The following is a 16,663-nucleotide window of genomic DNA, read 5'->3' as shown; positions in this document are numbered from 1 at the left end:
CAAATTTCCTTCTATGTAGCGTTGTCAGAAGCTGTATGGTTCAACTGTTTGAACTTGGTGACTAATATACACCCATACACTAATAAAATAATGCAATGGCATTTATTCTTGCTTTGTCCCTGTGGGAGGGTAGACGTTTGATCGGTACCACTGCGCTCGACTTGTGATGGACTCGCTGCTGGCCTTTGACGACCCATCCATGAACCGGATGTCAGTTGCCATCTGCTCTATCCTTGCTGCCAAGGTGAGTGTGGTACATCCATGTTAGTGACAAGCTTGTTTTGTCACCAACACATACTCTGTAGAATGCTGCAGTTCACTCTGTTGAACATAATGAACTTTGACAATTTTGTTCGTTTCTACTGCAAACATCTTTTAGGGCAGGTGGTCCAGAAGAATGCCACTTATAACGTTGCACATTTGCACTTGCAAGGACACTGAACAGAAACACTAAATCAGTTTGTTGAAGGTGGATGATGCAATAAAAAAGGAAGTTCTCTTTGCATATGCGTTAAACGTGATTTGAATAAAAATGTCACAGTTTCGCCCTAAGGGCGAAGCAATGAATGCGATAGCAACACAGCAATGTCATACGAAGTAAGGTGAGCGGCTTTGGTATAGCAATATGAATTGTAGTAAACATGAGCTGATTAAGTAAGCAGGTGTGCTGCGGCGTAAGTAGACCGACATGAAGAGAGACTCGATGACCACGAGAAGGCGCGTGTGAAACCGTGGTGTTGATGAGAAGCGCTTCCCGTGGGCAGCGCGTGTGAAGGGACACACCTGTAGTGCTGCACTGCCGATCCGGGCAGCATTGCATGTGTAGCGTGCGTTGGAAAATGTGGCCCGACTATTACTAACTGAATGAACAAGCGTGGTGTGAGCGCGCACAAACAAACATGGATAGATCACACTGAATGACTGCAGACAACGACTGTCAAAACGCTGGCAGCAAGCGCAAACGCCGCAGCGGGCGAAGGTACGTGCGGTCTATCGCTTCAACAGAAACTGAGCGGCAAATGCACAGTCCATAAAGGTCAGAGCCGTGTGGACATAAGAGACGGTGCGGTTCGAGCGACGAGCGCGGTTGTTGGCAGAGTAGAAGTGCCCCCCCCGCTCCCTCCGGCGCTGGCTTCCCGCTTCCTTGCTTGCGCGTGGGAGAGATAAGAGACTGTGCGGACGAGCGACGATCGCGGTTGTTGGCAGAGAAGTGCCCCCCCCACCCCCTGCTCCCTCTGGCGCTGGCTTTCCGCTTCCTTGCTTGCGCGTGGAAGATTGAGTGCGTTCGCTCTCCGTGATAGCGCGTGTCCCCGCACGCTTCCGCTGGGGCATACGGCGCGCGGTGAAGATTTTATCTATACGGAACCTCACGGCGACGCCGACGGCAGAAATCCTGTTGAAGTGTCCATATAATTGCTATCGCAATAATAAATTTTTTGGTGTAGTGCAATAGACATGCTAATTAGTTGACAAGCCTAAAATTGGTGAAGAAAAATGTTTATATAGAACGTCGAACAGGAACTGCTTTTCTCTAAAAGGAATATTGAAATAAAGCTTTGTGTAACGAATCTTCACGGTAAAGTTTTGTTCTGTAGGAAAGGCGGAAGGCAATTTTAAATGCAGATGGGAGACCACGTATTGTTAGAGACTGGATTATTGGTCTGTCAAGCTTTCGCGAAGTTATGTTCTTTTAATTCATTACATGCGTTTTAAATCTTTTAAACCGAGTCTGCTCAGTTATGCTGTGGACGTACCAAATCCCTCTGCCGAAACAAATGCTGGACGGCTAGCAGCAGTGGTATGCTGGGCAATTGTGCCTGAAGCATCACGGTGTGCATGCAGTGAAACGTCTATATAACAAAGTTGCAATCGGGAAAAGGTTTTGCTCGTAATAACCAACGTTTTTGAACAAGGACGACCAAAAGTTGGTGCTTGTAGCCGGGGCCGTGCAACAGAATTTCACCTGATACAGGACCAAGCGTGTTTGCTTGTGAGGAATATTTGGCGTGAACTAGCACGCAACATTCATCTCAAATTGTGACCCATGTGACACTACGGGAAAATGTATTTAATAATGATAAGCTCTTAGATCAGCTTACAGATGCCACGTTTGTAGGAGGTAATTCTTGGATTTAGCCAGCATGACTAAACCACACGTCCTTGCCTGTAATGAAAATTAGTGAGCCACAACTCGTCTGCAGGAGGTTAAAGTTGGCTGCTAGCAGCATGCACGTCAGAGGTGAGACGCTCTGTGCCACCTTTTTGCAGATCTCAACCTCGGAGACATCATCCCTGGGTGCCAAGCCGGAGTACATGGAACGCCTGCTGCGAATTGTCAAAAGCAAGCTGTACGCTGGCGAAGTGGACATCATGATGAAGTTCACGCTCAGCGCCCTTTGGAACCTGACAGGTGAGGATTGCAATGAGAGGCATTCCCATTTTTCATTTCTAAGGTTGTAGCCACTTGTCGCTTGAATTGATGGCACCTGGTCTCAGTTGAGAGCGCAAATGCTATTGCAGTCGACTTTCGTTAACTCGGTCCGGACAGGACTGACGAAACTGGTTTAATTATCTGGTGGGTCGAATTAAACAAAAGGCTGAAAAAACGCCGAAACATGCCATTGATTCACTTGACAGCATTTGCCTTAAAAGTTAGCTTAGTCGCAATACAATTGTGTCGTGCAGTGAAGCACACTAAGCGGAGGAAAAGGTGCCACTGTTATGTGACATAGCACATGTTCCTTAATTTACACATGCACATGCGCCATCTCCGGTCACTGTACGAGCACCGAGATGCCTAATAAGTTTACTGGAAAGCCTTGAGTTTTAGAAAGAGCCCTGCTCTTTTGATGGATTTAAACGGCCCCGTGACTTTTGCCGTGTTTTCATCTTACCGCCTGCCTTTTCGCTAGCTTTCCCAAAACACAGATTGTTTTTCTCTGCTTCTCGGTGCATGGCGCGTGCGCGCACGTATAATGAAGGAAATCATACGGGGGCCCCGTTAATTGTCTCATATACAAGACACAAGTGGCAGGCGAAAGGAGGGCTCAAATTGCCACAGCAACGTCAGAAACAGCCCTGAATGGCTGCCAGTATGCTTATTAGGCTTCTAGATTCTCCTACTGTGACTCGAGATGGTGCGTGAACGCCTGTATAATTAAGAAACGTGTACTTTGTCCCATGACAGTAGCCCCATTTTATCCTTGGTATGCTTCACTGCATATTATGGCTATATTGCATCGAAGCTGACCAGTCAAGTTCGAATTATCCAGCGAACGCCCATTTTGATACCAAAATAACGGAAGTTGGGGAGTTGACCAGGACCTTTGGTTGGGATCGAATTAACTAGAGTCAGATTAACAGGAGTCGAATTGAAGTCTACTATACAAGAGGTTACAGTGTAGTACATGTTCCTGGGTTAGTCGGTCCATACTTAAAGCACTAATTGTAGCCTTAAAGTGACGGCTGCAAGAAAAGTGTGAACACTATGTCATGGCGTTCGTCCCAATGCCTTTCTTGTGTCTGTTGTGTTAACGCTACTGTTATGGCTTTTAGTAAGTACTACAGAGTATTAGCGTAAAAATGGCCCAAGAACAGAGGAGGGGAGTTCTTGTCTCATTTTTGCGCCATTACTCCGTGGTCATGTACCAAAATGCTCAAACTGCTCTCATCAAGAATATACATTCAGCCACAAAAATTACGACAAACGTGAATTTCTGCTCTATTAAGCCATGCTGTTTCTAATTTGTGTTCTAATGGGACTGCATTCAATGCTGTTGCTGTGAGAGCCTTCTTTAATCATTAGCTCAAAACATGGTGTTTAAGGTGGTTTTACGCTTATTTGTAAGTAAACCCCCATTAACAAGTAACTAGTAATATTCTTGGACACATTTCCGTGTATCGGCCCTGGAGACGGCATCTACGGGCAACAGCGTTACTGACCCTGTGCCAAGACAGCGTGCTTGGCGCAGAGTCAAGACGATTGACCCTTATGGTATATTTGAAGCAAGTCATCCGAGCGTAACCATTTTCAGGCATGTAACAAAGGTGACACTGCTACTTTCTGCATAGTAATAAATTCCGGACGGTTTACCTTTGGAAATCTTTACGGAAGAACGCAATCGTCAAGCCTTTAGCAGACGCTCATGAGTGATGTGGCATTCACGCTTCACCCTTTGCCTTTTTGCTGGTAGTCAAGATTTCGAGATATGCGGAGTTCGGGCACAAGAACTTTTCTGGCTAAGAGGTGAAAAACACAGGGGCTGTGAAACCACGGCCAGAAAAGAAGCTGGACGACTGATAGTTCAAGGGTTTACTGTGGTTACCATATTTACTCGATTCTAACACACCTCCAAGTCTAATGCGCACCCAATTTCCGTGGGTTTAAAGTAAGAAATTATAAGTGCACCTGAATGTAACATGCCCCCGATTTGTAAAAGGAAAATACAGCTTGTAAATGTAAATTGTATGGAACAATCAGATAAACCATTATGAATTGTTTCTTAGTGCTGCTGTCATTGTTTCTTTTTTTTTTTTTGTTCTTGTGGTCTTAAGGCTGCTTTCATTGATTTTCTTGGTTTAGCTATCAGCTTATGTGATACATGCATTTGCTATCCAACTAGTCATCAACATCTAATTTTGAGTTATGTTCCTTGGTGCTACTGTCATTGTTGTTATACATGCATTATTATCTACTCTTGGCAAAAGCTCTATGCAGGGCAGACAGTATTTGTAAATTATAAGTCCTGTCTCGAGTGTTGCCGGTCTGGAATGTGCAGATGAGTCGCCCAAGACATGCTCCGTGTTTCTGTCCAAGGGAGGCATGGAACTTTTCTTGAACGTTCTCGAGGTGAGTGGTACTGGATCAGTACCTGTCATGCACTTGATTTGTACTGACAGCTTTGCAAGCTGTGTGAGTAGGAATCTAAAAATGAAATCTGAGCAAGCACTTTCTGTGCAGCTCTTGACCTGATTTTTTTTTTGTAGGAAGAAGGCGTAACGATTATTTGTAGCATACAGACGAGATATTCTCTCCAGGCACTATGCATATTGTAAATCAAATGCAATAGCACTGGTCGAAAACAATAATGCTTAAATTGTGTTGCATACATCTTGAGATCTTTCCTGCAAATATGAATACCTAATATGTGCAAGCTGTTTTTCTAAAGGTAGATGTTTGGGTGATTGCTGTCGTTTTAATTATGCCATCACGTAGTGGGTTCACTTCTTTCATTGTTTCTGACAGTGTTTCACATCGGGCATAGATTTCAAGGGGCTGAATGCGTGTTTTCAAAGTATGCTGAGCATGAAATATTTGATGTTCCCATATTTGACGTTCCTGTCACTGAAGGACTGAAAATTCTTGATCTGTTTTGCTGCAGTACACCTTTAATGAATCTAAGGATGCAACAAATCTGGTGAAGTTAGGCTTTTAATAGAGAAAAATTATTGGCTCCGGAAAAAGATACGGGACTTATGATACAACCATTCACACTTCCTATTTGCCTTTTTACGCAGTTCATGCAAAAGTTGGATGTGTCTTGTATTGTCTTGTTTTACCTACTCCGATCTGGGTTTGCAAACTTTGCACTTGCTCATGCTACATGTATATGTGGCAAAGCCAGCTCTTCAAAGCTTGTCTGTGCTTGTACATTCAGCCTGTGAGCGATTTCCAAACAATCGCTACAGACCAACGAGAGAATGAATTGAGGTGGGGCATTGCAGGAACATTGCTTTGCAAGACTTTATGTACAGTCATGAGCAAAAGTTCGGAGACCAGTGGGGCTGCAAAAAAAAAAAAAAAATTAATTGCAGCCTGCACATGCCGGCTAAAATCAGTGGCACAGCGCACGTGTGTGTGTTCAACCAATTCAATATATTGGAGCAATTCCACATTGTGGGAGCTGCGCTAAAAGAAATTTAAATTTTTGCTGATGCCATAGTTTCCGAACTTGTGCCAGCAACTGTTCATACTGACTGATTAGGGCCCCCTAAAGAGTGTCCGCTAAAGCTTAAAATTTTTTTTTAAGGTTGAAATGAACCTTGGTAGAGCAGATGGGTGCCATGGAAAACAACAGAGAGTCATCGTTAAGTTTCTAATGCTGTTTACGTTCATGATCTTATGTAGACTTGAGCAGCCTCCATGAAGATATCAGTGTCAGCTTAAGATGGCACTTTCAAAATTCTTCAGAAAAGTTACTGTCAGGTGGCGCAGTTCATGAAGTACGCCTACTAGCAGTATGTGCAGACCTGTAGAAATTTTTTTTTTTCCAAGTCAAACATCGGCAGCTGTACTTCGCGCAGCCGCATTTCTGGTAAGGAGTCAATGGCCACACCATTGGATTTGGATCTGGGTGTTGCAATTTTAGGACTTAGTAGGGGAGCCTCTGCATCAAAAGCCTTAGTCAGCATATTTTACGTTGTTGGCTGGCTCATAAAACCAACAAATATGCACTGACCTTCATGGTTGCAGCCCGTGGGAGCCAGCAATTGGCAACATTGAGCAGGATGCATCCAGTAAACTTCAAGCTTGTGAATTGCACGCACTCCATTGTGGCGCTTTTGCCAAGTTTGCTGCATGCATTAGCATCTCAACATTGCTAGTTGTTTGCTCTTGCCCGGCATTGTTTCAAGCACCTCCAGAACCTACACATGGTTTCTTTTCTTCCCTTTTTGTGGGGCGATCACAGGTTTCTTTTGTTCTCTAACGAGGTCCAGCTTAATGCTTGCATTAAGTGGGGACCCTGCCTCGTGTAACTACTCAATTTACTTGGATTCTTTACCCTGCATGTTGGTACATCATTAAGGGCAGAATTTTCTTTTAAACTTGATCAGCCATTATCACCGTACGGTGAATACACATGTGCTCGATGAGAGAGAGGCTGGCAATAAGTGCATCCCCCCCCCGTCTTATTTTTTCTAGCTGTTCCTTGGGGAAAGTGCTGTTGAAACCAAGGTCCTTGGTCTTGTGGTAAGTCACATGTTATGGCTTGTTTTGAGCATAATGCCAACAACTTTTCCGATTTTATCTAAGATGGACGATATTTAGAGCTTGTTTACAATTTTCGTATTGAGACCAACAACTTTGCTATATTCCATTTGCGTCTAGATAAAGACAATGCTGATTTTAAAAGAATATGAATACAGTTGGTGGCTCATTTTTCAGAGCATTACGTTATTGCGACAGCAATTGTATGGATGCACAAGGTGTGTTTATGCAGTCAGCGTTGTCGTTCTCGTGCTGTTTGCCGACGACGCAGGCGTGGCTCTTAACGCGAAGTGTTAGATGGTCTCCACAGACGCAAAGTGCGTTTGGCTGCAAAAATGACGAAGCGAAGTGGACGCACCATCAACGCTATGCTCAATCGCCTCGGGGGCAGAGCAAGGGCAGCATTCTACCTTCTGCTGCTGGCATAAGCATGTATTCACATGCACATTATAGGCGTACTAGAGTTCCTGCTGAGCTGCTGCATCTATGCTCGGGTCTGAGCAGTAAACGTTGAGCAAATGTTATCCTATATTTTATCGGCCACTAACACGGATGGTTTCTCGTTGCTCTCATCTCGTGCACTGTTGAGGCTGCACCTGTGACACCACTGGCGGCACTCGCCCCACCAGCATTCGCCCCACCAGCATTGTGAGATGCCTGATAGTTGCCAGGGTTCCGTTCCTTTGGCCCAGGAGGAGTTGCCCTGCGTATTGCGTCGCACCAACATGTCGTACACCCGTATATTTAAGACACAGTCTGAGGAGTTCAAGCGTGATGCAAGACCTCGCTATTGCTGTCAATGCTTTGCCCTTTGTGCGGAACTGCCAGCCTTTTTTGGACCTGTTGATTATTTGCACCTTCTTTGCCGCAGCAACGCCTGCTTGCGGACAACGTATAATGGCAACCAACATTTCAGCTGGAGTTACACGAATGTTTCTTGAATGAGCTTCATATGCGTTTCTGTATGTGGCACAGATCATTCTTGCTGTGACTCTGTAGAGCGAAGTGTCTGTTCACAACATCCTTGCAGGACAAAGTCAGTGAATCTTCATTAATAAACAGTCAATGTGTTGAGCAATCGAACAATGCTTGGTATACTTAAAACTTAGCAAGAATAATCAGGGTATCCGAGGAACTGAATTTTTGTTAGTTGGAGCCATATGAAGAAAAACTATGAAGCCAATTCTTTTCACATGGTTATAAATAAAAAAAAATTGAACTTCTCGTATCCCCTTATTATTATTGCGACTGCAGCTATATGGACACTCCAGGCGAATTTCCGCCATCATTGTCGGCGTTGGTGTGATGTTCTTTATACGATAACATCACGGCCGCATGCCGTATGCTGTATGTACGAGCAAAAGCTTGCGAGGGCAAGTCGAGAAGTATGGTGGCTTGATGCGGCAGGTGTCTTGCGCTCGCAAGGGAGGTAGGTGGGGAGGGTGCACGCCGTCTTTTAATTTGTGCAAGGAGGGGGGTGGCGAGGGGACAGGTTAGTGCAATCTGCACTGGGTGGAGGCAATCTGCACTGGGTTCGAGAGCTAGCCGGCCGGATATAGCTCATGCCTTCGTCTGCTCTGTGCTCTCGCGAGACTAGTTCGTGTTGAAGTGAGAGGCAGCCCGAAGGGGAATTCACCCCAGTGTTCTTAGGCAGCAAGTGTCCACGGTGGTCATCGAGTGAAATGTGTTCGTGTTTGCCCGTGCACATGTGACAATGTGCTTCCTAATTTAGTTAGTAAGCGAATGTTTACAGCAATTTATGCAGCTGATAAAATGACTAACCTTACTTCTCATAGCTGTCTACTAATTTGCTATCACAATCAATGCTTCTCCTGTTAGGCGAAACTGTGATTTTTTCTTTATCATTGTATATTGAGGGTGAAGTTTAGGCAAATCCACAAGTGGCCCATCATTGCAGTTACGGCTGAAAAGCCACTCTAGTAGTGCACACAGACACTAGTAAAAGATTATTCTCTAGTATTCTTATACCCCTGTCAGACGGGCATCCGCAAACTCCTTTTAACTCCCTCGTCTTTATGTTGAGGGAGATGCATGCGATGTCACACGGTCGCCCTTCCACTTAGGGAGTTTAACAGAGCTTTTGGTCAAGGGAGATCGGCGATCTCCCTCAGCGGCTGAAGGGAGTACTCTCGTGCCCAGGCTTGTTGTTGTAAAGCTGAGAATTTAATTATTTTTGCATTAAAATAATGTCGAGTGTTTTTCAAAACAGTTCTGTTGAAATAAATAAACGTTCAAGTGCAAATCAGCATACTCGCCATGCCGCAAAGGAAACACAGAGAAGCACATGGTGGCTAGCGTCGCTGTCAGCACTGCTATGTTTAGCGAGTGCACTTTGATTTTTAGCGAGGTGTATGTTTTTCGCATCAAATATAATAAATTGTGTTTTTTATGGAAGGAGCGTTAATCATAATAGCTACGAGCGTAACTAGAAGTTACATTTTTGTAATTCTACAAACATCAAACGCCGCTGATAGCGCCTCTGGCGACTTCTTATGAAAACTTGTTATTGGCCGTGTGACACGGCCACAACTTCCTTGAGGTCGAACTCCCTTAGGAAGTTTCGAGCTCCCTTATACTAAAGGAGTTTGTGGGTGCCCGTGTGACACGGGTATTAGTAGGGCTGGGCATTGACTGAGAATTTTAACCTGACGGATCGGGACCTCCGAAGGGAATAATTGATCTATTAATTGAATCTGTTAATTTATGTACGTAAGCTAAGGAATGAGAAGTAGTGAGTTACACACATGAACTTTGAAGCAAAAATAAACCTTGCTACAAATTTATATGGTTGCCTTTAATATTATGTCAACAGCACTTTGCATAAGTGGAAGTATCAAGCATATCAAAACTCGCTACCCTTCATGTAATACCCCCTAGCTAGGGGTCTCTGAGGCAAAAGAAAAATACATAAATAAATCACAAGTCCACTTGTGAAAACAAAAAAGCTTGTCAACATTCTCTGACATTCCCACCATGAGAAGTGCAAGTGTTCTCAATGCATCGCCGGCACTCATAATGCCAACGCACTAGCAGGGGCTGCAGAGACCGGATTTCCCCTGTGCTAGCTGAAATACCATATTTGCCTGATTCTAAGGTGCACCCTGCTTTCGTGGCCTAAAGTAAGAAAATAAAACCTGAATCCAACATGCCACCAATTCGTAAATGAAAAATGTAGCATGCCCCCCACGATGGTGATGGAAATAATGAGACGTGCAGAACCTGCCTTCACAGAAATAATTTTGTTTTTATATGAGCTTCCATAATGAAAATGGTGCATCGCGTCCTCATTGCCATTTGTGCTTCATTGGCCACAGATACCAAGCCCACAGGGGTGGTATTCTCGATCGATCACTTTTATAGATAATGTTATCAGTTTCACGCGACTCTGCATATAACAAGTATGCGTCTGACAGCGTTCCTGGCAATGTGTGCAGATGGCGAGCTTGGCACAGCGGCAGAAATGCTGGGGCTAATTATGCCAAGGCATCTGGTGCAATAGTGCAGATAGGTAACTTTTGCCCTGAGAGGACTGCAACATTGTAACTCAACGTGTCTTTCCCTTTCTTGCCATTGAGCACCTCGACTGACAAGTCACTGTTTCAAATAAAGGTTCATTCATTCATTCATTAATTCAGTAATTCATTCATTCATTCATTCATTCATTCATTATTTAATTGTGATTAAGTGGCTGTGGTCACATGAACAAAATGAGGTAAAAGTCTGCACTGGAGTCCCATGTTTCACTTGCTCATGAACTTATTTGAAACAGTGACTTGTCAGTTGAGGTGCTCAATAGCAAGAAAGGGAAAGACAGGTTGAGTTACAATGTTGCAGTTCTCTCAGCGCAAAGGTCACCTATCTACATACACTACGCTTCGACCTACCACCTTTACTCGAATCTAACGCACACCTCTTTGTCAGAAAAAAAATGGGTCCGAATATTGCCTGCATGTTACAATCGGATAGGAAACCAAAACTGCATTCGCAGCATTGGCAATAGCCTACCGTCAGAGCCACCAGATGCAGTGTCATTGCTATCACAAAATGAAGACGGAGCACATCATCGTGAAGGTTGCTGGTGGTTCATTTTGTGCTAGACTATGATCTCGAGCGGTATTTTCAACCAGTAACTTTCGGAGATGTACTATCACTTTCGTGTGATTTAGAACGTTTTGGTGCACCGGATGGGTTGGCATAATCAGTCCGAGCGTTTCTGCCGCTGGTGCCAAGCTCGCTATCTGCGCACAGTGCCACGAATGCTGTCGGACGGATACTTCAACAAGTTCTATGCAGAGTCTCAATCGCAATTAAAGCAATATGATCAGTTGTGCAGCCCTAATTTGTTGTATTACACTGTATGATTTCTGACTATGTACCTTGACATCTTTGAGCGGCAGTACCTACACAGAGGGCACAAAAGTTGACAGGAAAATGGATGCTTGAAGTGATCAACAGGGGTTGAGCAAGGAATGTTGCTGTAGCCAGTGACATTCCTTGTTCAACCCTTGTTGATCAACAGTGGTCCTTTTAACACAACACTGATGCCTGTTTGTGCTGTCTGTCGGTCGACTTCATATGCTATGGTGAACAAGCAGAAACGCTGCATCAGTTGTATGGAAAAGGGGATATTTTATTGTTGGCCGCGGATGCTAATTCTGTGGCCGACCGTTGAGTGTGTGAACTCATTGATTCCCCCAGAACAACATCGCTGAGGTGCCCAGCTTGCGGAGTGACCTCATGAAGGACAACCTCATGCGCATCTTGCGGTGAGTGACTACTTGTTGCTGTTGTTTTAACGTTTACAGTTGACTCTCGTTTACTTGAACCTTGCGGTACCGCAAGGTTTGGTCGGAATATTCGAAAGGCCGAGTTGACAAATGGCCGAATTCAAATCTTTCTTTTTATCGCTTGAAGTAGACTGTAATGTCTGTTTCTTGCTCTTGAAGCGCAACTCAACCAGCGTTGAGACGAAGAGCGTTGACATATTTACCGTATTTTCCGGTCTATAAGTCCCCCTCAAAACGGCAGCTTTTTGGGAAAAAAACGTATGTAAGTCGCACCGGTGTATAAGACGCACCTCTGCCTTAGGTAAGCGCTTAAAAAAAAAAAAATTGTGACGTTTCTTTCAGTGAACGCAGGTAACGCGCAAGCGTATGGGTGCCATATATTTCTGCTCCAGGCGCGTTTCTGCTGTCGTGGTTGCCGCAATGTTCTGTATAAAGTCCAAGGGCGATAACATCGTCCCCTCGCACCATACGCTGTATGTGCGAGTGAAAGCGTCCGACAGTGAGCCGAATCGCGCACAAGGGAGGAAAGCGGGAAGGCAGCGTGGGAGGGGGGGAGGGAGGGGGCGGCGATTTGTACTCCGGTAGCAACTGCATAGTTTGTGCAGCGGCGCTCCCCGTATCTTGACAGCAATCTGCAGTTGCGACGAATTTGGGGTCGGCCACTTGCATTGCTGCTCCATCCTTCTCGCACGGCGCTCGGGAACTCGATCACGAGAACCCGGCACCTCGATAGCGCGCACAGAACACGTAGCAATTACGTCAACCAGCGCGCTTCGCCTGGCCGTAACATCGAATCTGATTTTGACGGCAGTTTTCTCGGGAAAACAAAACGTACATAAGTCGCACCGTTCTATAAGACGCACCGACGAAAAATTCAGAGAAAAAACTGCGTCTTATACACCGGAAAGTACGGTATACACCAGCTTGGTGTGACAAGACAAAAAACAAAGGGGCACTCGAGGGGTGCTGTTGTGGTTGGTGGGGATCAAATTAACTGAAGTGGAATGCTTTTGAGTTCGAACTAAATAAGTTTTTCTTCCATAGCAATGTATAGTCTCTCTCCAGGAATTTTCAGTCCTCTTGTATTAAGGGAAAAGTCAAATTAGTGTGAGTCGATTGTACTAATAACTTTTAGAGAATGTGGCGAATGCGGTTTGGAAGGAGGGAGTTAGTTCTCTGTTGTACTCAAATTTTTTTTTTTTTGCTTGTTCTGCATAATAGACACACACAAAAACTGCAAAGATACTAAGCTAGGCATTGAAACTTGGCGGAAACAAAGCCTGCCTGAAGGGAATGTACTTTCAAACAAGGGAACATGTATTTCTCAACTATCTTTCCCAGGTGTGTTCAGAATAATATCTTGAGACCTGAGGTCAGCTCAGGGACATGATCACGTTTCACGCAAGTTGTTGTTGCTGTCTGGTACATTACTAAAGAGAAAGATTTATTTTTTTATTTAAATACCACTGTCAGAAGCTAAAAACAGCATGTCCATGTACATGGATGAAGTAACTGTCTCCTTTGTGTGTGATAAGGTAAAAACTGCTTTTCTTTGCCTAAACACAGGGATAAAGTTGTAACATTGTGTTGTGGGTGCATCCTGGATTTTCATGTCAACTTGTGGTATTCAAAACACACTTCATGGGAGGTTTTCAACATTCGTGATGATAGAGCACTCTAATATTATGCTCAGTTCTTTTGAAAACTGGAGGCAAGAATATAATTGATTTAAATAGTTCCTGACTGATGTTAACCTGGTTTGCTTTCTGGTCCTCTTCAACGTACAGGGCATTTTAACATGGCACTATAGACAAGCGTTTTCATTCCATGTTAATTACACTGATCATCTGCTTGTTTATTATTGTTACCTTGAGCTTACCAATCACCATTGCTTTTCGTACTTTATGGCCGTAATTGCCTTTTCATCATCATCATGCAACAATGCAGGAACTTGCTGCACTCGAGCCAGATAGACGTAAGCTACTTTGCAGCCGGCATCGTGGCCCACCTGGCAAGCGACGGGCCTGAGCACTGGAATGTTGAATGCGTCAGCCTGAAGGATATGCTCAAGGAACTAGTGAGTGTGGCTCCACTGTATGGCTCGGTCATGACCATTTCTTTTTGCAGATTAAAAGAGTACTTTCTAAACATGCAACATTCCTGTAAATTTAGAATGGCCTGAGAAAAACTGTTTTTTCTTTTTATTTTTTTTTTGCTGGGAAATTGAAAATAAACTAGGTTCACACTGTTGTCTACAATCATTTGTAGAAGGGGGGGGGACTCTGTATGCAATGCAGACAAACAAATGCTATGAGCAAACTGTCAATATATTTTATTTGCTTGAAGATAAACGCCACTTTAAGCCAACCTGCCATTTTCTGCAAAAGCAGTGTAAACGTTTCGAAACACTCACTTAAAAAAGTTAAATATAAACAAATAGCGACATGATTGGACTCCTTTGTTCGAACAAGGGTCAGTTCAACTGCCATAGTTCGGGTTTCACCTTTTCATACCCCTTTTTTTTAGAAAATTTTGTGGGGCTGGAAATGCTGGCCAATTTTTTAAGGGCTCAGAAAGAAGTAGGAGGAGGCGGGGGGGATGGAATTTTTTTTTTCTTTAATTTTTATTTCTTCATTTTTCTTATTTTTTACTATCCGCATCTCTAGGTTGGTGTATACAATCGTACCCACTTATAACGATCCCAGACGTAACGATCTATCGGTTATAATGACCCTGCCTTTTGAAACTGTTTCCAGATATAAGAAATGTTTATTTTTTTAAATTGCCGTAAGGTTACAACAAACGCTTCGAACCTGGTCAAGTTAAAAAGAGGGCGCACATGAAGCACCAAAGCACGGAAGCGCGATTAGACATCTCGGTTACACTTATTAGACGGCTTGTTGTTGGTACTGTGACCAGAGACGGCGCATACACATGTGTATAAAGAACGCACACTACGTCTCGTTACAGCGCCCCTTTCTGCGATTGGTATGCTTCAGTGCACGGCAGATAGGCTTCATCGCATAACACAACTGTATCGTGGCAAAGCAGAAAATAGGAAACGATTATTACACTCTAAAAAGTTGAATATTAAATTTTTAGCAGTGAATATCGAATAGCACGGTATTCGAAACTACGATTCGGAAATTAAAATATTCGCACATTACTGTTTTCTTTTCAAACTGTCAATCATCACAGTGCTTTAATCCTTGAAAATCCTTTGTCAGAGCCTTGAAAGTCCTTGAAATCACTTTTTCCTTGTAAAAGCTGCAACGAACCCTTCTCTGCAATGTTTATTTGTTCATTCTGTCAGTGCATGGCTTTTGAGCAGGATTCAACTAGATGCGGTTCTTTGCAGGGTGAAGTGGTTCAAAGCTGGAAGAGTCCAGACACTGAAATGGTGGCTTACAGGTGAGCAGCCAATGGCTCCTGCCCGATTTGAGATAACAGAGCCCATAGTCAAGTGTTTTGATTGAACTCCGCCTGGTTTCGATCAGCTTATTTTCTACTTTAAAGAGTGGAGGGCCAGGAAGTAAAAAGCTCTTCTACAGAGCTTGATAAAGATTCCTAGCCCCTCTGCAGTTCAGCAGCTGAGCACATTTCACATTTTAGCAAAGTACATTATCATTAGCAGCATGCATCTGTCCTGTGTACAAAACATTTTAAGAAACAGCAAACAGTATGGTTTTTTACAAAAAATTCTAGCGGGAACTCTGTTGCTGTGATTGTTCAGCTTTTACGGGAATTATGGTTAGTAATACAGTCGACTTCCGTTAATCCGACCCTGGCGGGACCAATGAAATTAATCAAATTATCTGGCAGGTCGAATTAAACAAGATGCAGAAAAAAACGGCAAAACACACCGCTGATTCATTCAACATGCCTCCGAATCAAATGTGCATCAACTGTCTGTGTCGAAAGCAGAAAACTAGCGTAAAAATTACCTTAAAACTCCTAACCAAAGTAGAAATCTACCGTGCACCCGATTTTTTAGAACGGCGGCCGGTTTCCTAAAGTCAGTTTTGCTGCACGATTTTAAAGGCAGCTTCGCCGCAACATAGCCATGTTATGCGGTAAAGGTCGCGAAGGTGGTTTTGGTTTCGTATCTGATTGCACCGCACTGGCAATTTTCAGCCCAATTTCATTGGAAAATGAAAAGCGCCCTTTAGAATCAGGTAAATACTGTAATCAAGATTCAGGATCGCCAGTCAGCCTCTAGAGTCTGTAAAGGAGTACTTTTATCTAGGTCAGTTACTCACAGGGGACCCTGGTCATGAGAAGGAAATTTATAGAAGAATAAAATTGGGTTGGAGTGCATACGGCAGGCATTGCCAAATCCTTACTGGAGGAAATTTATAGAAGAATAAAATTGGGTTGGAGTGCATACGGCAGGCATTGGCAAATCCTTACTGGAAGCTTACCACTGTCGTTGAAAAGAAAAGTGTACAATCATTGCGTTCTACCGGTGCTAAAATATGGAGCAGAAACTTTGAGGTTAACAAAGAAGCTCGAGAACAAGTTAAGAACCGCATAAAGAGCGGTGGAACGAAAAATGTTAGGCCTAATGTTGAGAGACGGGCAGAGAGCGGTGTGGATCAGAGAGCAAACGGGGATAGCCGATATTCTAATTGACATTAAGAGAAAAAAAATGGAGCTGGGCAGGCCATGTAATGCATAGGATGAATAACAGGAGTACCATTAGAGTGTCAGAATGGATAACAAGAGAAGGGCAAGTGCAGTCGAGGACAGCAGAAAACTAGGTGGGGTGATGAAGTTAGGAAATTTGCAGGCGCAAGTTGGATTCAGCTAGCGCATAACAGGGGTAATTGGAGATGGCAGGGAGAGGACTTCGTCCTGCAGTGGACAT

At 43.9% G+C, this 16,663-nt stretch overlaps 1 protein-coding gene across 1 annotated transcript in view; it reads left to right on the top strand.

Moving 5' to 3' along the window:
• The window catches only part of LOC119433282 (protein zyg-11 homolog B-like), a 57,728-nt gene that overhangs the window by 25,473 nt on the left and 15,592 nt on the right, over nt 1-16,663 (top strand). Inside the window, exons 10-16 of the mRNA XM_037700430.2 lie at nt 134-244; nt 2,269-2,410; nt 4,779-4,849; nt 6,923-6,970; nt 11,708-11,775; nt 13,744-13,873; nt 15,155-15,207. Coding sequence (XP_037556358.1) covers nt 134-244; nt 2,269-2,410; nt 4,779-4,849; nt 6,923-6,970; nt 11,708-11,775; nt 13,744-13,873; nt 15,155-15,207 — 623 coding nt within the window. The remainder of the gene's footprint in view (nt 1-133; nt 245-2,268; nt 2,411-4,778; nt 4,850-6,922; nt 6,971-11,707; nt 11,776-13,743; nt 13,874-15,154; nt 15,208-16,663) is intronic.

This window comes from Dermacentor silvarum, chromosome 11, assembly GCF_013339745.2.
Source record: "Dermacentor silvarum isolate Dsil-2018 chromosome 11, BIME_Dsil_1.4, whole genome shotgun sequence".
Taxonomy (NCBI): Eukaryota; Metazoa; Arthropoda; class Arachnida; order Ixodida; family Ixodidae; genus Dermacentor; species Dermacentor silvarum.
The sequence above is the reverse complement of the archived record's forward strand: the minus strand, read 5'-3'. Positions and strand labels throughout refer to the sequence as shown.